The sequence below is a fragment of the Mustela nivalis genome (genome assembly GCF_964662115.1).
Source record: "Mustela nivalis genome assembly, chromosome: 7".
In the NCBI taxonomy this organism is placed as follows: domain Eukaryota; kingdom Metazoa; phylum Chordata; class Mammalia; order Carnivora; family Mustelidae; genus Mustela; species Mustela nivalis.
The window spans coordinates 16,947,404-16,971,864 of NC_139026.1; the positions used below are offsets into that span (position 1 = coordinate 16,947,404).

Genomic DNA, 24,461 nt, shown 5'->3' on the forward strand with positions numbered 1-24,461 from the left:
TACTGTGTGTCTGATGGTAAAGACTGCAGAACCTTTCTTACCACATCCTGTCAAGGATACACATCACTGGGGATATGAACCCTGACCACCAGGTTAAGGTAGTGTCTGCCAGGATTCTCTGCTACAAAGTTACTATTTCCCCCTTTCCATACTCTAAAGAACAGCCACTAAGTCTAGTTCACTTTCAAAAAGGGAAGAGTTAAGCCCCACCTCCTGGAAGGGGGAGTGTATCTGCATATATTATTTGGGATTCTTTTGTAAGGAACACTGTCTTTTCTCTACATAGGTGACTTTTTAAAAATACTGATCTAAAAAAGACTTTTCTGTAATCTGTATGGATTATTTTGTAAGGGAGAAAAACCCCCAAAACACAGGACTAAAAAGAAAAAAAGAAGAGCTAAGTATGTACAATCATTATGAAGACAAGCATGACATGGAATATTTGGGATCTTTTTTATTTTTATACACATGACAAGATTTTACACCAAGAATAGTCAGTTAAATAGTACAAATTTACATTCATGAGGAATGTTAAAAAAAATTCAACTAAAAAAACCCACTTCTGTCTGTGACCCACAAACCCAACATTTTACAGTGCAGGGGTGAAGGGGCTGGGGGGAGCATCCAAAACAAGTCTCTCCCAAAAGAAATGACTTAAATTTCACATTCCCTCTCCACACAGGATCCAAATGGTGAGAGTATAATTTATAATTCATCTTTTTCAGCTGTAGATTTCTGTGAAAAGAGAAAAATCAGAAGACATGAAAAAATGTTAGTTCACAGAAGGTTCACGTGTAGAAAAAAACAATTCTAATGGGCCCCACAAAGTTCCATTATTTCAGAGGTAGGCTAGAACCTCACCTATAAATCTGAAAAATAATTTAGAACTCAACAGTAGGATCTATGGCCTCTGGACACAAATAATCAAGAATTAAAAATGGGCCTACTGCTGCGATATAGTAAGGAAGAAGCAGGTGGCAAAGACTATAGAAGCCTTATGGGCTTAAAAAAATCTATTTAACAAGAATGGATGCTAAAACAAAGAAACAAAAGGAATGGGACGATGAAAGCATATACTTCATTTAGAGGGGAAAAAAAAGGACTGGCTTCAGCTTTTGAATTTGGTATTAGAAACCTGTTTTTTTGGCAGATTTCCTGAAGTCTGACTTCTGGAAGCTACATAGGCCTAATACCAGAACTAAAAAGAAGTTTGCCTAATTTTCCAAGAACTAAAATGCGAGCCCCATTCTTGACTTGCTATACCTTTACTGTTTCTTCTTCTTCGTCTGTTCCTGCATCCATTTCTTCTTCCTCGTCTTGCTCTGTGTCTTCTGTGGTGTCCTCTGTTGTTTCTTCAGGTTCTTCTTCGGGTTCTTCTTCCACCTAAGGGCAACATGTATGAACTCATTCATGGATCCAGTATTTTGGGTCTATTTTCACTTTATTCATTTAAATGTGTAATATTATAATTAACTTCACTCCTGTTCTACCCACAACTGTAGAGTGAATATGCTAATTAGTTAACAGTCACACTAACAAAGGGAGACAGATTAAAAAAAAAAAAAGTCTATGAAAGGGGAATTTCTTATTAATTCTAGCAGTGTGTGACACTGGAGGATTTGAACATTCCATAAATTATTTCAAACCTTTGCATCAGGATCAATGTTTAAACTCAGGCGAAGCATTCTTTCTATTCGATCTCCATAGGCTTTAGTGTCTGGTAATAGATATCCCGACCGCAGTGTTGCCGTTTCAAACAAAACCACAGCAAGATCTGAAACAGTTTTGTCATCTTCATCTTCCTAAGATGGAAGAAGGGACATCACATTAATATTAAAAGGAACAAAGTAGTCCAATTAAAAGATAAAGGAGTAAGGCTGCAGTATCACTCACCTTAACCCGTCGAAGCATGTCTTTGATCAGGGGATGTCTGGGATTAATTTCAAATGTTTTCTTCTGGCTGGCATAGTAACTGGTAAGGGATAAAAATGACCATTATGAAACATCAAATTTCACATGAGGAATTTAAGAAGCAGGGCGGGGGACTGTGGGGGGGTAGGGAAGGAAAAAATGAAACAAGATGGGATTGGGAGGGAGATAAACCATAAGAGACTCTTAATCTCCCCGAACAAACTGAGGGTTGCTGGGGGCTGAGGGGTAGGGATAGGGTGGTGGGGTTATGGACATTGGGGAGGGTAAGTGCTGTGAAATGTGTAAGACTGATGATTCACAGACCTGTACCCTGAAGCAAATAATACATTATATGTTAAGAAAAATAATTAAAAAAAAAAAAAGAAACATCAAATTTCAGAATCCATACATTTCCCATGTTCTATACATTTTTACAATTACAGAGAACTCCTGGGAAAAAAATCAACACTATTTATATCACTACACCATGCTTTGCCTTTTAAATAGGGATGGACAAGGTGTGATAGAAGAGTGCCGTAAAGAGAATTATTTACTAATGCATCTCAAGTGCCTACAGCTTTGCTGAATGGATGAATGGATTTAGTGCCGTCTCCATCGACTCTTAATTTATTCTCACTTAACTGCAGCTCGGTGTTCCACAGAATTCGGAAACAACCAGGCAGCTTCTGCCTGCTGGTCCGTTACTACCTTTACCATGATGCCTTCACCAATATGGTTCCAGGATAAACTCTTTCTTCTACTGGAGCTCAGCTCTCAATGCATTCTAGTCTACCTTCCATCATGTTTGTCAGTTGGGACTGTCCTCCCTCCTACAGCTGAGGAGAGGAAGGAGCTACCTCTATCCCTATCTTGGTATACCTGGTACAGATGCAGAGTTTAGAAGATTACGACTTGATCCATTATCCCACTGCCAGAAAGACAGCAGTGACGTCTACTTAGACCACCAAGGTAAAGATACAGTAGGTAAGTGTTTGTTGGATGGAAGGGAACCTCCCATTAATAAATGACTGAATTAGACAGACATTTATATAATAGCTGCTATACTGCTGCAATGGGATTAAGTAGAAACCTGTTTCCCAAACGAATTTTATTTTTTTTCTTCTTCTTTTTTTTTTAAAGATTTTATTTTTTTGAAAGAGAGAAATCCCAAGTAGTCGGAGAGGCAGGCAGAGAGAGAGAGAGGGGGAAGCAGGCTCCCTGCTGAGCAGAGAGCCCGATGCGGGACTCGATCCCAGGACCCTGAGATCATGACCTGAGCCAAAGGCAGCGGCTTAACCCACTGAGCCATCCAGGCGCCCCCTGAATTTTATAATCTATAAAATCTTGAGGGGGGCAAGACATGTAAGCAAGATGCCATTTTAGCATTTTACAGTGGAAACCTTATACTTGTGGAGTCTCACTAAATATGGAATGCACCTTATATAAAAAAATACAGACAAAGTTTTGGAATTGTGACAATGGAGACTACACTTGTGAGAAGAATCCTAAGCTAGGCCTTGGGGAAACGTAGGATGATCAGAGAGCAAATTAAAAAAAAACATTCCAGGTGGGAGAAGGGAAAATGAAAACAGGAAAGAAGTCATTTTCAAGACTATTGCTGTGACTTTAAAATATAAATTTGGCATATATATTTCTTGAAAATAAGGGATACTGAAGACCCAGTGTAACTCTAGTACTTAGCCCTTTAGTTCATAAACTTGTTCTCAGGGGCCCGATACCCTTTATTTTGTGGGGCATTTTGGAGGGAAGGGGAGATGGCAGTTAAAAAAAAGGACTGAATTCATTAATCTAATGTCATTGTCATTAACCTCCTCTGTAACTATTAGTATCTAAAAATGTCCAAGAAGCCCAGATACCAGGCCAAGTATATAATCGAGAGCAAAAATAAAAAACTATGTATGTCACAGATTAAGAAAATTTCCTTTTGTGTATAAAAATACCATAAAATAAATCATGAGCCCAACACCTCTCCTTTATCAGTCTAATGTCAGAGCAGAGGAATCCGAAAACTTGTAAACTTGTGTCATCTAATATAAAGCAGGAGTGGGGACGCTTAATGCCATCAGCTCTTTGTACAGAAGCTGACATCATCTGCTAAAGGCAGGCAGGACAAGAACTAACACCTTGCCAGGGACCTTCCAAGGAGGCTTACTTGGTAGAGATGTCTTTGCCCGTCTGGTATGCCTGAGCTTTCATGATTCTCTCCATGTTGCCAGACCACCCGTACTGGCTAGCGACGAGAGCACATGGAGACTCTGTCAGACGCTGAGATACCACAGCCTTTTCAATCTTAGGATAAGAAACCAAAAGTGAGATACATGTAAGTACAAACAGTTAAGGTCATTCAGTAACTAAGGATTCAGCACGTAAGATCACAAAGAGATGCAAGTCCTAAAAATATCTCTTATTCAGATTTTCAGAAGATTCTTATCTTTAATAATCTGAAATTTTCAAAAAATAAACCTTTGAAGCACATGAAACAAATTTAAACAGCAAAAACTTAAGTCATTTGAAAAAAAAAAAAAAAACTATTAAACTACAGAAAAATTTCAGTAATAAAGAAAAAAACTGAATAGTATCCACATACAGAAAAACCACTGTTTTCCTTTTAGTTCTTTGTAGTTTATAACACTTTTTAAATCTAATTAATTAATTAACTTATTTTTAAGAAGATTTTGACAGCAGGAGAGAAGCAGACTCCCCACTGAGCAGGAGCCCAATGTGGGGCTTGATCCCAGGCCCCTAGGATCATGGCCTGAGCCGAAGGCAGACACTTAACTGACTGAACCACCCAAATGCCCCCATTTTTTTTTTTTTTTTTTTTCTTTTAAAGTAGGAGTGCCTGGGTGTCTCAGTTAAGAGTCTGACTTTTGATTTTGGCTCAGGTCATGATCTCGGGTTCTAAGATTGAGTTCCCTCTGCTTTTTTTAAAAATAAAGATTTTATTTATTTATTTGACAGACAGACAGAGAGAGATCTCACATGTGGGCAGAGCAGCAGGCAGAGAAAGGGAAGCAAGCCCCTGCTGAGCAGAGAGCCTGATGCAGGGCTCAATCCCAGGATCCTGAGATCATGACCTGAGCCGAAGGCAGAGGCTTAACCCACTGAGCTACTCAGGTGCCCTCCTCTACCTGCTTGTATACTCTATTAAAACTAACGAACCAAAAAACCAAAACAAAAAACCAAAAGCAAAAAAAAAAAAAAAAAAACACCCCAAACCCCCAAAAAACAAAAAACAGGCTCCACACCCAACAAGGGGCTCAAACTCATGACCCTGAGATCAAGAGTCACATACTATACCAACTGAGTCAGCCAGGCCCCTGTAGTTTATACATTTTAAGCTCAGAGCACCTGGGTGGCTCAGTTGTTAAGCATCTGTCTGCCTTCAGCTCAGGTCGAGATCTCCCGGTCCTGGGATGGAGCACTACGTTGGGCTCCCTGCTTGGTGGGGAGCCTGCTTCTCCCTCTCCCATTCCCCATGCTTATGTTCCCTCTCTTGCTGTCTCTCCCTATGTCAATTAAATGAATAAATAAAATCTTAAAAAAAATTTTTTTTAAAGCTCAGCCTCACCAAAATTTAACAGTATTAAACACTGTTCTGGACAACTTTTAGTGGTTACAAGGTAACCAGATGTAAAGTTTAATTTGTTGACAAAACAACTTTTTAAAAAAGAAAATGCAGACGCTAAAATTTCACAAGTTCTAATTTCCAGAAGAATACCTTGTCCTTAAGAGCTTTATCTTTCATCCAATTGAGCAGAGGCTCAAATTCTTTCTCAACTGCTTCACGACTCTCCTTCGTTTTCTCACTTTCATCAAATTTCACGCCTTCTTTGGCAACATTCTGGAACCTTTTGCCATCAAACTCAGGAAGAGCCTGAATGCAGTATTCATCCACAGGTTCTGTGAGGTAAATCACTTCATAGCCCTTTTTCAGAAGTCGCTCCACAAATGGAGAAGATTCAGCCTATAACATGAAGAGAAGTGATGAAGTTTCCAAGATTTAGCCTTGGCATACTTGTTCACCTTAGTATCTACATTTATATATACAGGAACAATCCCATTTTACAAGTGGAGAAATAAGAAGTGCAGAGAATATAATGACTTTTCTGTCAGTGACTGACCAGGCCTCATGATGACTCTAGTTCACCAAGACATTTTTTTTTTTCCTTTCTCAAGAGTTGGCTATGTATCAGGATGCCTGACAGGAGTTCATCTCACCTCTTTTCTGCTGGACCCAGCCATGAAGTAGATTTTGTCTTGTTTCTCCTTCATTCTTTCCACATACTGGTCTAGACTGGTAATGTCACTTGGATGATGAGAAGATTGGAATCTAAGAAGTTTAGCAAGACGTGTTCGATTTGAGTGGTCTTCAATCACACCAAGCTTGATGTTGGTACCAAATTCTTTCCAAAAAGTATCATTGTACTTCTCATCAGCAATCTTCTTGATCATGTCCAGAGTTTTACGGACAAGCTTCTTTCTAATCACCTACATGAAATTAAAGAATAACTTATTAAAGAATGTCATCTCAAACTTTTGAGACCCTACCATATTTAAGACAGCAGAGGAATATTGGTAAAGATAAAAAGACCAGGCACTGTCACTGCCACTTATCAAGCGGCAGGGAATGGTGAGCAAGCCTGTGTCACACTGAGCAGAAACGAAGTTGTCAGTGGAAACAGTCACAAGATCACTTTGACATTTATGTTCTATCTTTAGACCAGACAGTGGGCTTATATAGGTGTTTACTATGTAATTCTTTCAACTTTTCTATCGGTTTGAAACTCTCATTAACTAGTAGGGAGAAAACAATCAGATTCTTAGGATTTAATAATTCCAGAGTAAAATTAAGTTCTTCAGCTAGAGAGCCAAGGACTACTCTCCATATCTGGTGACTCCACCAACAGAGCCTGTCCTCTGAAGCCCAAAGAGAAAGGCAGCCAGTCTCTTCCCAGAGACACTGACCTTAAGCAGTTTATGCTGCTGAAGAGTTTCCCGGGAAACATTCAAGGGGAGGTCATCTGAGTCCACCTTTAGATGGCAAAAGAAAAGTTCAATGAGCAATAGAAACTGTGAAAAAACCAAACCAAAAAAAATACTTCCAACCCTCGTTTTTAAGGACCCCCTTCTCGTTATCTTTAGATACTTACAACACCCTTGACGAAATTAAGGTACTTGGGCATCATATCGTGGAAGTCATCTGTGATGAATACTCGGCGCACATAGAGCTAAGCAGGGGAAAAAGAAAGTCACTTTCTGGAAATTAAACTTTCAAATTCTAAACTCAGTTTTTACATTTAAAAACTCACCTTAATGTAATCACTCTTCTTAGATCCATATTCGTCAAACAGACCACGTGGAGCAGATGTAGGTACGAATAAAATGGATTTGAAGGTAACTTCCCCTTCAGCAGTAAAGTGGATATAAGCCATGGGGTCATCACTTTCCTATGGAAAGATGGCATTTAGTCTTTCCAAAGGCACCAGAAAAAGGCAGTGCAAAGGCTAAGTGATTCATCATGTGGTACACCCTAAGCTAAGCCTTTATTTAGCAAAAAAAAGTTCTCTCACCAACAAAAGTGGGGGGGGGGGGTGGAGGAAAGAAGAACAGTTAAGACTGCTATTCAAACTGGCTAGACACGGTGGTTTTGCTGATGATCACTGATCATCATCAATAACCAGCATCACTGGATCTCCTAAACTCGGGGGAGAATGGAGGAGTCTAGGTTCCACATTTGTCAAAGAACAGGGGAGAAAAATCATCTTGTCTTATTGACAGTATACAATGCTGCATGAGTGTACTGTTCCACCATGAGAAGTTCTCAGGAACAGTTTTCTTCCTTTGGGATATGGACTATAGCATTGGCTACAATGAGGTATGTAAATAAATAAAAAAAACCAAATTCCCTAGATTTGCATTATCCATTACCGTACCCATTTGTGGGTACTAAGCACTTGAAATGCGGCTAATCCAAATTGGGATACTTATGGGTTAAATGTAAATACAGATAACCAGACTTTGAAGATACGGTACAAAAAACAAAAACAAAAACCCCCAAAACACCAAACCTGTCATTAATTGAATAATGATTTCATGTTAAAATAAAAATATTTTGGGTATGTTGGATTAAATAAAATATAAAATTTATACAAAATATAAAACATTAAAATTAACCACACCCATTTCAACTTTTAAAGATTGTATTTATTTGAGAGAGAGTGCGTTTGCGTGCAAGCGAGCACCAGTGGGGGTTAAAGAGAGGAGGGAAGCAGACTCCCTGCTAGCAGGGAGCCCAACATAGGGCTAGGTCTAGAGATCATGGCCTGAGCTGAAGGCAGACACTTAACTGAGGCACCCAGGCACCCTGTTTCAACTTTTAAAAATGTGCCTATGTAGCTCACATTACATTTCTAATACAGCTATCCCAGAAGAGAATATGTTACATTTGTATAAACTTAAGACTCTTCATGGGAATAAAAGTGGAGGCAAAACCAAGAGGACAGTTTTAAGAAATAAAACTTAAGGGATGGTTGGATGTTAACGTAAGGAAAACAAAGAAGGTTAAGAAACAAATCAAAAGAATAAAGATTAAAGAACAAACACAACCACAGCAAGTCAAGTTTTATCTAGCCATGCTAAATGTTTTGTACAAAATGCTGTATGAGGAAATATTAACTTGAAATAATCTTAATGAATGCTAGTTTTGGATTCTACAGTTAAAAAGGATCAGTAAAAGGAAATAGGTAAGGAAGCAAAGATCTAGTAATTATTCCTAAGCATACAACCTCACAATAAATGTTTGAGGTTTTACATAGGCTTTTTAAAGGTTAGGTTAAAAGCCAGATGAAATCAACAAACATAAAGCAGAATCAGACCTATAGGTACAGGGAACTGATGGTTGCCAGAGAGGGTAGGGGATGGACAAAACAGGTGAAAGGGAGTAAAAGATACAAGCTTCCAGTTATGTAATCAGTAAGTCATGGGAATAAACAGTACAGCACAGGGAATAGTCAATGATACTGTAACAGTGTTGTATGGTGACAGATGGTAGCACATTTGTGGGAAGCACAGCAGAGTACACAGATACTGAATCACTAGTGTACACCTGAAACTAATGGAACACTGTATGTCAGCTATCAAAAAAATTTAAAAAATAAAAAGGTATTCATCCTTGAGTGGAAGAAAGCCAATAATGTTAAAAGCCATTCAATATAAGATACATTTTATGGCAATCATCCACCTACCTATGTAGGTAGTGAAATCTTTTTTGTAACACAGACCCCTTGGCCATCTGGTGAAGCCTATGCCTCCTCAGAGTAAATTCTTAAAATGCATACGTAATATGAAACACACAAGATTAAAAAGGAAACCAATTGTGTTGAAACAGTTATAAAACAATCAAAAAATGCTTTTGATTTAGTAATGTTCATCACATTATTCTAAAATAATACTTACCTTTGAAAATGATTTGTAGAAAGCTTTGTATTCATCCTCTTCTACTTCTTTTGATGGTCTCTGCCATATTGGTTTGATGTCGTTCATAAGTTCCCAATCCCAGACGGTTTTTTCTACCTGAAGTCAGAGTACATGGTCAGCCAGCCCCAGTGATAACCGGCAGGAACCATAACCTTAGGACAGTTCAGATGAATGTGGGAAGCACTGATAGGCACTGCTGAACTTTGCTAAACTACTGTGGTTCCTGCCAATGCGATAAAAAAATTCAAAAATAATTCTCTCAACATTTAAGACTGATCTATAATGCAAAGAAGGCAACCCGTTACCATTATAACTGACAGAAAGCCAACTAAAGTTTTTTTCCATTATTTAAGTAGCTACAATGTTACTTCTTGAAAATATGTTTTGAGATTAATTATTCCTACTTCAGGACTTACAGCAATCTAACATCTTACAATAAATATTCCTCAAACCTACCACTACCTTCCACCTGCTCTGCCACCTGAAGAGGTCAGAGAGCTAATATTATGGTTAATATCTGTATGACAAAAGATGCAGAAAGATTTTTAAGATCTTAAAATTTGGAATATGATAAGCTAGTCCTGGGCAATATATAGAACTCAGAAAACTGCCTAAAAATGATCTGTGTTTGCTACTTAAAACTTCCCACAGGCAGAAAACATACACACTAGCAAATAAAGTTAGCTCTTGTTTTTAAGGTGGGCCTATAGACTTAAATCTGGAGAAAAAAAGTCCTTAAAAAATTAAAACTTAACTCCCATCAGTCTGTGCATACTTGGGTTTCTGTGTTTTCTCAAACATGTCCTGAACACTTTAGTGTGGAGATGAACCAGACTTACTTTTTTGGTTTTTGGTTTTTTTTCCTCTTCTTCTTCTTCCACTGCAGCTTCATCATCAGAATCTTCTTTTTCTTCTTTTGCTGCTTCTTCTTCCTCCATGGGCTCCTCAACAGTTTCAGTCTGTAGAAGCAGAATTACAGTTAAATTCTTTTATTTCATAATGCTGTCTAGCGAGTATGAAAGGCAATTACAGCTCAAAAAAATAGGTCTTCAATATGAAAATCCTGAGTATCCTGCACTGAAAGAAACACACTGAGCCCTTGTTTTTTTTTAAGTGTTATTTAAATATATGCCCACATAATACACATAAATTTTATCAGTGTAGATTTACCTTGCTGCTCCACACATAAATCGGGAAGTTTATAAACTGTGAGTATTTCTTGACGAGATTTTTAATTGTGTCCAATTCAAGGTAATCAGATGCTTCTTCTTTCAAAACTAGTCTGAAAGGAAAATAGGACATTTATTGAAAGACATCCTTGGTTTAAAAGATTTGATAATAAAATTCAAAATACCTTCCTGATAAAGCTAATGGCCAGCAGTTTGGTGTAATCCAGGATGGCCCGTTTTTCACCAATGATGGTTTATGAGCTAAACATACCAAACATGAGTACAGTAGCGGGAAGAATCTTCCTTGCATCCCTCAAGTGGAAAATATCCTTAGTTCCAAGTAAATAGTGCAAATGTTCCAATTTTCTGAATATGTTGGGTTTTTTGTTTAGGTTTTGTGTGTTTAGTTTTTTCATTTGAAGAACCAAAATGTTAAATTAGCTCAAGGTAAGAAGGTACTGGGGCGCCTGGGTGGCTTAGTGGGTTAAAGCCTCTGCCTTTGGCTCAGGTCATGATCCCAGGATTCTGGGATTGAGCCCTGCATCGGGCTCTCTGCTCAGCAGGGAGCCTGTTTCTTCCTCTCTCTGCCTGTTTGTGATCTCTAATAAATAAATTAAAAAAAAAAAAAAAAAAAAGGTAAGAAGGCACTGAAATATTCTGGAGAAAAATGGAATGACATGCACTCTGATAGTTACTTTAGAAATCTAATGACTATCATAGATAATCAGGTGCACCTGGCTGGCTCAGTTGGAAGACTGAGATTCTTGATCTCGGGGTTGTGAGTTTGAGTCCCATGTTGGGTGTGCAGATTACTTAAAAATAAAACCTTAAAAAAAAATTCTCTCCTATAGAGAGTGAACACTTAAAAACATATTCCTTAAAAAAGCTAGGAAATTAATCTTACTATTTTTATCTCCACTGTCCAAAACAGTACTTAAGATTTCATTTTTAATAAAATTTAAAGTTAGTTCTTTAATTGCACTGCCATATTCTAGGTATTCAGTAGACAAATGTGCCTAGTAGCTTCCATACCAGACGGTGCAGAGGTAGAATACTTCTAGAGCTCTACTGGACAGCACTGGCTTAGATAATTCTAATACTGAGAATTGCAGCATTGTTTCTTCTTCTTTACTGTCCCTTCTGCAAATCCCTCTCCACTCACCACTAATAACACATCTTTAACATACCCTCAAACACAGCGTGTAGCACACGTTTTGGTGTTTGTGCTCCCAATAAATAAATATGGCCCATGTTGTCCCTTCTGGATTCAAAAAGCTTACAGTTTAGTGCCATTAACAAGAGGCAGATCATTCATGATGACGCAGCCTAATGAAGTGGCTGAGCCTCTGGTTTCAGAACATGTTTCTTAGTGGTGTGGGGTTGGAGGAAAGTTCAGTTGTGGATCCAAGTTCAAGATGATGGTTACATCTTAGAGGTATTCAAAAGGCCACTGGATATATGAATGAAGAACCCAGTAGGAAGATCTAGACCTAGATCTCCAATCTAAGATTGGCAAACTATGGCTGACACCCGTAAGAAATTTCACCGGGACACAACCTCATCATGTATTGTCTATGGTCACTTTCGAGCAAGAACATCAGAGTTGTGACATATAACAGATCTATCCAAATGCTTAAAATATTTACTAGCTGGCCCTTGGGAAAAAGTCAGCTGACTCCTGATCCAGACTAATAGAGATTTGAGAACCCTGAGCAAGAACTGGAAGCCAAATCCATCATGGTAAGACGACTGCACAAGGAACACAAAAATAATGAGGAAGGACTGACAGTTACCTTTGAAAGAGAGATACTGTCAACATTTAAGCAACAGGCAAAGGAAACAAAAAGATATTCAGGGTCATGGAAACTAGGTACTAAGCGGATGGTGTCATATAGATAGCAAATTATATAGGAAACAGAAGAGGAAAACTCAGGAAAAAAGAAAATTTCAATTTAAATTTCACTAAAATATGACTAAAAATCGACTGGATTTAGCGACAAGATTACTGGGGACTTATTTCAATGGAAAGGTGGTAGATAACATCAGTGGGGGCGTGGCACCACCTCTCTTCTTTCCCCTCTGACACTTGAACAGGTTTACATTTTGATGGGAAAGAGGGAGTGTGTGGAAAAGAGTAACTTCAAAAGATGGGGTTGGAATTAATTTATGCGTAGCCTCTGAGGAGGCAGGAGGCAGGCAGCAGATCAGTAGTAGTGACCAGCTTTAGGGAAAAATGTAGAATACCTCCCTTACAGTAGGAAGGACAGAAGCAAATGTACTAGTTTACTGGATGCTAATTTCATGATCTCTTTGAATCCTCACAAACTTGCTCCTAAGAGTACAGCAGGGGCTAATTTAGGGGTGGGAACAGAAGTAGGTAGGCACTCATACGTTTGATGGCTTCTATTTTATTAGTCAAATAGAAGATGAAATAATGTCTTTAAGGCGGGACCTTGACCTCATCACTTTCTTGCCTTCTCTTTCCTTCTTCCTTTGGCCATTCTAGACTGTCAGTCCCTTAAATGGGCCTCATGTCTTTGGAACTTCCAACATACTGTGCTTGCTTCCTAGAATATTGGAACCTAACTTACCACGATTTCAGAAAGTCTTCCTGATAAGGGAAGTGTTCTCTAGCTTCCTTTCTGGCATTTGCCACTCTGAAATTAACGCATGTTTTTCTTCTTTATTAGAACTAGCCACATGGAAGCAATGACCGCACTGGTCTTATACCCCACTGGAGTCCTAGACCCTAACAGGTGATAGGCACTCAAATGATTATCTGCTGAATAAATGCTGGGGTAGAAGGACCTGAAGGAAAATGGCAACTTTGCTCAGGGTTTGTAAGGTTTCACTCAGTCATCAGCCATCCATGCTACGTGCACGAAGCTGTCCTGATTACCCATATTCACTCCTAGAAACATCTGCTGGTCAAGTGTTAGGCTCTGGGAATGGAACAGTCTAGCAATGTTTGCTTCCATGGAGCTTCCATCTAGGTACTCTCACCTGTCTATCACCTGAGACATCAACCCTCTTGGGATGTCATTTTCTAGCTCATTGTAGTTAAGAGATGAAATTTACCTATGTTCTTTCACACCTAACAGAGAGGGCATGGGGGTGTAACTATTAGTGATGCTTCCAAATGACAGCAGGAGAGAGGACTGTGAACAACGGAGGCAGAGAAAGGTAAATTTGGAAAAGTTAGTAAAAGTACTAAAACGACTCATTTAATTAGTCTTTGTTAAAATACCATTTATGAAAATAAAAACAGGAACTATTCACCTTCTAGGGTGAAGAACACTGGTCAAAATGATTGATATATACTTTCTTACACTCTATTTAATAATTCTTATGTTGAGAAGATTTAAAACTGGATTAAGAAAAAAAGTGGAGGCTGTAGGCACATTTTCACTTAGCAATGAGCAAGCCAACTGATCTCTGAAATGGGATTTCTCTGATGTGGCCTAAAGCTGGTAGCTTCATACAGCTCAGTATTTACTTGTCCTTCCCTAGGTATTAAGGAAATTTAAGTATCTTGTTATATTTGTGGAGGTGGGGCAAAAAGCTGCTCTGTTTACTTCGCAGTGCTACGAATACCAAGAGACCCTGGTCATGAGATCTATACAAGTAACGGTTACTGGCTTAGACCAAATTCTACTTTGAATTCAACAATTTGCAACCATCCTCAAAGGAGACATCTTCCTCTGAAGAACTTTGATAAACTTTCTTCAGCCTCTTTATTTGTACCCTTTCTCTGCAACCGGTCCCCACCCGGCGCCAGTTACTACCATAGTTCAGTACTTTCAACAGCCGCTCCCAGAGTATCCGCTCATCCAGTCCTGCCGCCCTCCACATCCATCTTCAGAAAACCTTAAAAAAGCTAACCCAAATGTCTATCATTGTCACCAACTGAGGGGAATTTCTTTAATCCTGGGAACATGCTGTGCCTCCTTGCCTTTACAGCCATAATCGTCCGCAGATCTGATACTTCTTTCCCAAGTCTTGCTTCTCGGGAACTCTTGAATCAACCCACTTCTGTGAGGGCTTCAATTTGCCTTCTCTCCTGCAAGAGCTAACCCTTCAACTTTTTGCTATGTATAGCAGCCATTATAAAACTCTTTGCCCTTTAGGCGGTCCTTAAAATACTTCCTCAGGTGATGGGAACAGGTCAATTTTATAGAAAAGGAATGAAAGCCCAGAGTAAGTGATTTGCTCAGAGTCCAGATCCTCACTAGGATGGTTACTTCTCATCAGCAATCAGTAATACTCACGTAATTGTTGTTCCCCGTCCTAGAGTGTTTCCTCTTGGGTCAGCAATTACAGAAAATTCATTGGAGTCAGACTCCCAGATGTGCTGGGTATCGTTGTTGTGTTTTGACGTGACAATAACCTTATCTGCTACAAGGAAGGCAGAATAGAAACCGACACCAAACTGGCCTATCAATTCAGAAGTTGACTGGCCATCTTCTTGTGCCTCAGTCATTTTGTTTAAAAACTCGCTTGTTCCAGACTTGGCTATTGTACCAAGGTTTTTAACCAGCTCTTCCCGGGTCATTCCTACACCAGTGTCTGTGACATGTAGCAGATTCTTCTCCTTGTCACACTGAAAGCAAGACAAGAAGAGGACAATTTTATTTGCTTAATACTCACAGTATGGTAAGTAAATACTGGGCTATATATTCAGAAACTACCGGCTTTGGGCCACCTCAATTCCAATACAGAAAACTAAACTGGGTCATTTTTCTCCATATAGTATTTTATGGCCTTTTCAGAAAATGTGCACCTTACATGCAAGCATCTTTCTTTATAGAAAATAACCTTAAATTCAGTGTATTTGAAAAAGTATCAATGTAAAGAAGACAGAGACTGGTCTAAATTTCAAAGGGCAGAGACAGAACTAAACAAACAAGTTATTTTTGAAAAAAAAAAAATTTAGAAAAATAGAATTTTATATTGTGACTATTTCTTTCACAGAAAATAAAAAGGTTCAAAACTTGAATGACTGTTAGATTCTATGGTGATCAACGTTCTTCACGAAATACGCCCAGCTCTGTCTTCCAGAAACATAGAAGGAATATGCTTCCTTCATTTTTGGTTATTAAGGCCATGTGACCAGTTCTGGCCAATGATCTGCAAGTGGGAGTCAAGAATGTAGCTTTCAGATTAGAGCCTTTATGGGATGGGAGACCCTCCAAGCTCTCTGTACCATGGCAACAAGCTATACTCCAGATGGTGGCTACTCAATCAGCCTGTGTCTAGGAGTGAAGATGATACAAAACAAAGGCCACAGTGGCCTGTGGTTGATGAGTTAATCCAGGGGTTAGCAAACTTTTTCTGAAAAAGGGCCAGAGAGTAAATATTTTAGGCACGTGGGCCACACGGTCTCTGTTACAACTATTCAAACCCACTGTGTAGCACAAAGGCAGTCATAGCTAACACGTAAAGGCGAAACCCCAATTTAAGCCCCTGGGATTGGGGGGTTATCTGTTACTGCAGCATAACCTGGCCTATCTTAACTGATTCAGATTCCATATACCTATGGACTCTTTTTTTGCTTTAGAAGAAAAGGTTTAAAGTTTTAAGCTTACCTTAATTTTGACAGTTAGTTCCTCATTTCCAGCAAGAGCATTTTCATCAGTCAGTGATATTAACCTTATCTTATCTAAAGCGTCAGAAGCATTTGAAATCAGTTCTCTCAAGAAAATCTAAATGGAAGCCAGATTTAACACATACTTTGATTACCCTCAAGATATATAAAACAGCAAATTTAAAGTCAAACTCATGTACAGAAGTGGCTCTACTCTCTTGGTAAAAGGAGGTACAGCTCTTTACACATAAGACTGTAACAATTGTAAGGAATACCAAAACTGGTAAGATTAGTAACACTCTAGTCTCATACTAGTGATCTTTATGTATGTAACAAACAGGCCTTGGTTTGTGTGGCTGCCCTCATCCCTGTTTAGCAGACTATGAACATATTTGGAGGAGAAAGGACAAAAAGAAAATGTCCAACCACCACCCCCCACCAAGTATCTAGCAGTAATTTTTATATATACTGGGTATTTAAACTGTGCTAATAACTACTAACTTGGAGTTACTACCTAAGTATATTTATTACAAAGGTAAACAAGTGTGCTACTACACAGAGAGAAAATAGTATTATCCCAACTACATTGTTGCTTACCTCTTTATTTTTATACAATGAGTTGATGATAAGTTTCATCATTCTATTAACTTCAGCTTGGAAGGCAAATTTTTCTGACTTCTCTCTAAGTTCTCTTATTTGGGATGCATTTAATCCATCCAACTGAATAGCTTCTTCCTCTCTAAGGAAAAAAATGTTGATAAACAACTACCGCATTACTTACTTAGTTCCCCCTCCAAACACGGGATTCTGTGATGAAAGCACAGTGGTCTCAGAGGATGGTCTTAAGGGTTAAAAGGGTAAAAGGGAAGCCTATTATAAAATATTACCAATCCACTATTTCTATTATTTTACCACAGTAAAATTTTATCACCTTAGCATTAAGTTGTAATACTCAGTTCTTAAAACAGTCAGAAAAATGAACATGACTTTCCTCTACTAAAAATAAAAAGAAAGGTCATACTTCTATGTTCCCTTGCATGTGGGGCTGCCTCTTTGCCTGGGAAGCTTTGGCCTCTAAGGCTCTACAAAACTGTCAATGAAGTCCCAGGGGGCCAACTTTGAAAACACTACTCAACTGAGAGAGATCTTTTTTAAAATTATGAAGTTTAGGAGCACTTGGATGGTTGAGTCAGTAGAACACGCAACTCTTGATCTGGGGGTCAGGAGTTCACACCCCACAGTGGGGGCAGAGGTTAAAACAAAAACTACTAAGTTTACACACTTCCTGCATATAAAACCAATGGGTCTTCCCAAAGTCACAGAGCTTATATTCTGCAATCTAGTTATCCGAATAGTTTTCAAAAGAAATTCATCCCATTCTGACCAGTCATTCTAGGGGCAAGTTAGGAGATACTTAGGGATGACCATGCCTCATTGCCTTAACATTTTCTTTGACCGTTTCTTAGGTATTCAAATTTGGGGTGTTACATGCCATCTAGACATCTGAAGAAAAGATAAGCGATTATATTACCGTGTTCATAAGGGCTAATGTGTTTCAAAAGAACACAAACCTCTGTACTACTTCATCATCTGTCCTTGAACCTTCTCTACTTTTCCCCAGATCCTCTTCCACTGTACCATCCACATCGACTTCATCGTCAGCTCGGACGGACCCTGAAAGATTTCACACCAGAAAACTCTTAAACCGTGGTTGCTTCGTGTACTTCTCAGAAGAAATAAAATCAAACAGGGCAAGAGTAGGGGTTGCAAAATTCAGGGGGTAAATATGGGAGGTGGGGTCGGAGGAATGGATCCACTAGTTTAAAGACCCACTGTAAACCCAACTTGGTATATTTCTTATTTAAGTTCAGATCCTGAGTCCTCCAGGAGATTCTGAAACACGGAGGCTGCCATCACGTCTGAAGAGCGGCCCGCGGCCCTCGGCCCTGGGATGCTTTATAAGTCAAGTCTGGCAGACTTGATACCAGGTCCCTTCCACATTCACACGTGTTGCGTGCAGGCCGAGGCAAGGCCTCCCGATTGACCATGCCAAAACTTAGACCTGCAACACCGCAGGTCAAACTACCAATAGAATTTGTGCAACCCCTGCGAGAGGAACCGAAATCGGGCCCAACTGAGCGAGGGAAGAGATGAGAGAAGCTCGAGCAAAAGTGAAGCAAACACGCTGACACCGCCTTTCTTCGGACTCAGAGCCCCACAGTCCCCAGTCCAGCACCCAAGAAAGGAAACCCGCGTTCTGACTCGCAGACCGGGTGCGGGGGTCCCCAAGCTCAGAGTGCCAAACGCTCCTGCGTCGGGCAAAAACCCTCCGGAAGGGGCACCCGCAAGGCTCCCAGGGGACCCAGAGCCCGAGAGGCGCCCCACCCCAACTTGCTCGAGACCTCTAAGCACGAATCCTAGGAGATGAGCACGAGAGTTCAGTGCTCTCGGTCCTCGCTTTTCCCTTCCACAGAGGAGAGTGTGCGCACTCCCCAGAGCCTCTTTCGAGGAAAGGCGATGAATTCCCCTGGGCCCAACGGAGGCCCCGTAATCCCCCTCCTAGGCTCAACGCCCCCAGAACCTTCGAGAAGAAGCCGCGCTTGAGGAATGGGGGGGGGGTCCGGGGGTGCCCGCTCCTCTGGGATCACTCACCGAAGGTCAGCAGGACGCAGCAGAGGCCCAGCACCCACAGGGCCCTCATGGCGCGCGGCCGGTGAGAGTCTCAAGTCCCTTTAGATCGCAGGAGCCGCCTCCACCCCCCACCACGGGGCTCAGATCCTCACACCACTAGCCGCGCGGTCCGCCCACTACCCCCAAACAGGTCGGGCCGCTTTTCACCCCAGCCTCTCGCGGGCGGGGGACGGGAAACACGAACCCACCAATGGTGCCGCACCACGCACCCCCCCTACCCAATGGGGACTCGTGGGGGGGACAGCAGTGTACCAATCAGAGCTGTCCAGGTGCGGTGCCCCATGCCCGAAGCGTGGCTCCCTCCGATTGGTCATCCGTAGTCTCTCTTCTCCAATCAAATGACTCCGCGGGCCCTCTCACCCGGGACCGCCCCTTTGCCTGGGTAGCTTTGGCCTCTCAAGGAAACGGCCCAATGAACGTCAGCACAGAACACATCCCTCGTTTTGGAGAGGTCGCAGAGGAACCACTTCCGGAACCTTGAGCACGTTTATTCCGTGACCAGGGGAAACGGTAGTCATGGCAACGGTTCTTCGCTTTCTCCATCTAGGCGTGGGGTCACGTTGGGAATGATACCCGCGCGCCTTTTCGCAGCCAACTTTCTCTTTGGCCGTGCATCCCGGAGAAGAGAAACACGTGAGAGGTTGAAAATCCCCGGAGTACTTTTTAGAAGAAGGCGGTGAGGAACTACAGTTCCCGGCATGCAACATACCGGGGTGGGGTGGGGGTTCGCTGCATTGCATGTTGGGAATCGTAGTCTTTGGCCTGTGGGCCAGCTGCGTAGTTTATCCCTGCGGCATTTCCCACCGTGTCTTTGCCGTGATTATGTGCTGCGTGTTTTAGAACTTACGTCTTGTTCTGACTGTAGTAGAGGTTTGTATTTATTCCAGGACTCTCCAGGGTACACAGTCTGTAGAAGCAGGTCTGGAAAGCTCCCGACACCTTGGCCGCGGCCGCCCTGAGTTCGGGGGTCGGCCTCTCCGAGTCTGCACTCCGCCTCCGGCTGGTAAACACGAATCTGGCTGCTCTTGCGTCACGTGGGGGCCGCCGGAGCCCTCGCAGCTTCTCCGATTAAAGTGGCTGGAACCTGCGGCCTTTCTGTTCTGGTTTGCAGGAGAGGATAGTGGGGCTGCTTTTTTTTTTTTTTTTTTTTTTTTTTTGTCTCCTCCCTTGAGGGAAACTGAGAGCAACTTTGATGCCCTCAACTCCCTAAAGTTCAGAGGCGGTGACTGGCGGCCTTAGAACCTATTGTCAGGTGGAGAGCATGTTCGTAAAGTTCTGTTTAGCACAAAAAAAGGAAAAAACAAAAAAACAAAACCCCCGTTTACCCGGTGCAGGAGGATACACCTGCAGATATTTGAAAGCAAAACCTGTGGGGCTGCAAATGAGAGAGTGTGCAGCTTTGTAACTTCATAGAAATACCTACTCAGCGTTTAGAAAGACACAAAGGACCAGGTGTCTTTCTGTCAAGGGAAGTCCCTCACCCTAAGCTTGTGCCTTTGGAAATATTTTTTTTATCTATTTAACCTAGTCTTTACATACCTCTCCCCCAACCCCAACTCCGACCCTGTTTCCAACAAAAAACACCCCCTTCCTTGTTGCTTCCCCCAGGAAAATGGAACTTTGAATTTGTTTGTAGATATTCCTTCGAATTCCTGAAAACAAGCTTTTCAGTGACAGGCTATCATAATCTTTTTGCAACTTCCCCTATTTAGGTTTGCCAATCTTAATCTTGTGGTTGGTGTTTACACATTGTGGTGGTGACTTATTTACATCTGCTCAAATTACCAACATTTGTTACTAGTAAGCAAAGGTACCTTACAAAGCTTTTTTAAAAATGCTTTTGTGCTTTATCTTTTTTTTTTTCTTAAAGGGTGAGAATTACATTCAGAAATCTCAAATAATTGGATTTTTTAATATTTTAACTCCTTTTTTTTTTTTTTTTTTTTTTTGCTTTCAGAAAAGATGAGTTCTTTCACTTTTCTGCATTTCACAACTCAACTTTTTCAGCTCTTTCTCTAGCTCTGAACAACTAAGCAACCAGTTCTGAAATTGCAAATTCTATCTTAACGGTTCAGTGGTGCTAGTTGGTGTTGCACCTGGAGGGAACTGAGAATGAGACATGTCCTCCAAAATAGAACCAATGCTTGTGAGTTGATGTTTCACCGGATGATGGTGGGAATTTCTGAGGCAGGCAGGATGTAAGACATAGACTGGCAGAAGGTGGCAGGATACCTGTCTTTGCACCCTGTGCAAAGAAAGGACAGCTTATTCAGATCCCAGTCTTGCATCTTGTCACCTGGAGTGTTCACCTCTTCTGACTTTTTACCTATTATTGATTCTCACATCCCATTTTGGTCCAGTTCCTCTGGAACTTACACTCCATGCTGTTACTAAGCTCCCTACCTTTGGCTCTGATTCCCTTGCTTCCTAATTTTAGTTTTTCCCTTTGACACTGTATATCCATGGACACTATGGGAAACAATTACCTTTAGTGTTGTTGGTAAATCTCTTCTTGGAAGAGAAAATCATATAGACAAAGGGGTGCCATTATGGGCAAAGGTGTTGCTAACCTGGTATACAGATGTAGTCCAGCAGTGAGGAGGCAGAGTGCAGACCAGGGAGATTAAGGCAGGAAAACAGTTGGAATTAGGGAGCTTAAGGAATGGGAGTGAGCACCAAGGTGAATTTGTTAGCTGATTTGTTCATTCATTCATTCAACAAGTGTTGATCTGGTACATGCCAGGGGTTATGCAAGGTGCTGGCTGTATAAGGGTGAGGGATATAGATGCGGTCTCTGGGCAGAGCTTGAACAGATAGTAACAGGGGAGTTGCGTAAGTGCATGGATCTTATTTAAAGTGAAGCAAGGCTGTGAGGAATGACTGCAGAAGAATATGAGGGGACTTTTCGGAGTGATGGAAGTGCTTTTGATCTTGATTTTGGTGGTGGTAAAAACACATGGCAGTAAAAGCTCTACGCTTAAAGAAAAGTGGATTTTGTTACATGTAAATTGTACCTTGATCAAAGGAACTGATAGCAACTGTCATTCTAAACAGCAAAACACCAAAACCCGCTGCTTCAGTAGGAATCAGGAACCAGACAGACATGCCTGATTTTGTCAGTATTGTCTCACACTGTTTTGGAGGGTCTAAGACATGAAAATGGGGTAATTGTCATTAATTTTAGGAAAGTCAAAGTCATTTATTTTGAAATTCCTTCTCGCTGGTGAAGTAACTGTATACCCTGGAAACCCAAGAGACTCCAGTTAGGGAGAAAACATTATAATGAGTATGAAAATCTGGTAAACAATAAATATATAAAAACCAATAGACTTGCTCTAATCTTGCAAAAAGCACACAGAACTGGAAATTTCAAAGACTTCATGGAGGGGTGCCTAGGTGGCTCAGTTGTTTAAGCGACCAACTCTTGATTTCAGCTCAAGTCTTGATCTCAGGGTCGTGAGTTTAAGCCCCACATTGAGCTCCACTCTGGGCATGGAGCTTGCTTTGAATTTTTTTTTTTTTTAAGATTTTATTTATTTATTTGACAGACAGAGATCACAAGTAGGCAGAAAGGCAGGCAGAGACAGAGGAAGGGAAGCAGGCTCCCCGCTGAGCAGAGAGCCCGATGTGGAGCTCGATCCCAGGACCCTGGGATGGCTTTAATCCACTGAGCCACCCAGGTGCCCCCCTCTTTTTAAAAATTTTTTTTTTCCTTTGGTGGAGCTTATTTAAAAAAAAAAAAAAATCCAGTTTAGAAGAGAATGAGAGCACCTGTGATCACACACTAGGGATGCAGGAAACCTTTGTGGATTGAAGCCAGAAAATGCAACAAAAGGCAGAGGGTGTTTACCAGGCCTCCTCTCTGCTGGGCCCTGAATTCCAGTTTTTGTCTTTCTAGCACTGGCACCATGAGACTGCTGCTTTTCAGCATTGTGCTTTCTTCCAAGAATATAGGTTCCGTGTGGCATAAGAACCAGCAAGTATTTTGAGGGAAAAAACCAACAGAGAATGTAGGGCTCACTTAGCAACGCTTCCTTTCTTTCTGGAATCTTGTCTCCTCAAATCCTGATGCCTTTAAACAAATTCTCAAGTATCTTATCTGGCTTTTCTTCTTGTTCTGGCCTAAGGGTTGTCTGCCTCACATTGTCCATCATAGTAAATTATACAAGTAGATGTGTCTCACCGAACTCCGTGGTCCTATTTGAAGGTTTAAAAAAAAAAAAAAATTTTAGAGAAGACACTAAACAACCATAATTATTTTCTTTTATTAACTTTCGGGTAGTTTTTCATCAAGCAATTTATGTAATGTTTAATGTTTCCAAACCTGAACTTGTATTATTTTGGCTATAGAACAATAAATGTGTTTCTAAATATTTAATGAAACTGTAGTTTTATCTTATTTTTGACTAGTTTTTGCTGTGAAATATTTTGTGATCTTTTCCCTATACCCTGCCCCAGCATACCCTAAATTAGCTTGCTTGAGAATTGACCTTGGATTTATAAAATGGTCACCTGCATTGGCTAATGAAATGTCTGGGTGCTATAACTTTCTTATACAATTAGAAAATTTAAGCCCTTTTTTAAAAAAGATTTTATTTATTTATTAAAGATTTTATTTACTTATTTGACAGAGATCATAAGTAGGGATAGAGGCAGACAGAGAGGAAGGGAAGCAGGCTCCCTGCCAAGCAGAGAGCCCAATGTGGGGCTCGATCCCAGGACCCCCGGATCATGACCGGAGCCGAAGGCAGAGGCTTTAACCCACTGAGCCACCCAGATGCCCCTATTTATTTATTTATTTGATAGAGCACATGAGAGCGCATAAGCAGGGGGAGCAGCAGAGGAAAAGGGAGATGCAGGCTCTAAACTGAGCAGGGAGCCCTTCTGGGGGCTTGATCCAGGGACCCGGGGATTATAACCTGAGCAGAAGGCAGTCACTTGACCGATTGAGCCACACAGGTGCTCCTATACCTGTTTTAAATTAAATTCACCTGTAGTCTTATAGTTTGTATTTTATTTTCTACTAATTAAAAACAAATATCTCCCTAGAGTCTGCCTTAGAAAATTAGGTCGATTAAAAAAGTCTATCCAAGGGGCACCTGGATAGTGGGTTAAGCCTCTGCCTTTGGCTCAGGTCATGAGCTCAGGGTCCTGGGATCGAGCTCCATGTTGGACTCTCTGCCCTGCCGGGAGCCTGCTTCCTCCTCTCTTTCTTTCTGCCTGCCTCTCTGCCTACTTGTGATCTCTGTCTGTCAAATAAATAAATAAAATCTTTAAAAAAATGTCTATCCAATTGTCTTCTATCAACTTTGGATGCTAGGAGAGTGTAAAAGGAATTGAACTTCAAATAAGATTTTTTACATTTTAAGTTGTATGTACAGGTGCATATTTTGCATGACCCAATTAGCCACGCTGATGATAATTTACATTAGGGATGAAATAGAATTTTAGAACTGGAAGGAATCTTGGAAATTATGTAGTTCTGCAACTTTCCCTTTAAGTTTAAAATGACAAACCGAATATATTTTCATGGTTTAAAAAAGTGCCCAGTTGGTACAGGGAAGTATAGGTCAAAGGTAAAAGTTCTAGGTTTTTCCCACCTCATT

General features: G+C 40.7%; 2 protein-coding genes across 7 annotated transcripts in view; one reads left to right on the forward strand and one right to left on the reverse strand.

Moving 5' to 3' along the window:
- Window positions 1-439: 439 nt before the first annotated feature.
- Window positions 440-19,162, reverse strand: HSP90B1 (heat shock protein 90 beta family member 1). The gene is made up of 18 exons (XM_082739074.1): window positions 18,817-19,162; window positions 17,736-17,838; window positions 16,762-16,903; window positions 16,166-16,282; window positions 14,849-15,180; window positions 10,582-10,693; window positions 10,251-10,370; window positions 9,391-9,507; window positions 7,245-7,382; window positions 7,086-7,163; window positions 6,901-6,966; window positions 6,154-6,423; window positions 5,654-5,899; window positions 4,085-4,221; window positions 1,894-1,972; window positions 1,647-1,802; window positions 1,264-1,383; window positions 440-735 (listed from the first exon to the last, which is right to left on the reverse strand). The coding sequence occupies exons 1-18, from the start codon at window positions 18,863-18,865 to the stop codon at window positions 706-708; spliced, it is 2,412 nt and encodes an 803-aa protein (XP_082595200.1). The 5' UTR covers window positions 18,866-19,162; the 3' UTR covers window positions 440-705.
- A 96-nt stretch (window positions 19,163-19,258) lies between these two features.
- Window positions 19,259-24,461, forward strand: part of LOC309868906 (putative tetratricopeptide repeat protein 41) — a 40,927-nt gene continuing 35,724 nt past the window's right edge. For 2 of the 6 annotated variants that reach the window (XM_082739062.1, XM_082739066.1), the window contains exon 1: window positions 19,259-19,531. The gene's annotated coding sequence lies outside the window, so the exon portion shown is untranslated. Of the gene's footprint in view, window positions 19,532-19,627; window positions 19,726-24,461 lie in introns of those variants that run through there. The other 4 variants (XM_082739065.1, XM_082739067.1, XM_082739064.1 and 1 more) reach the window with 3 other exon arrangements.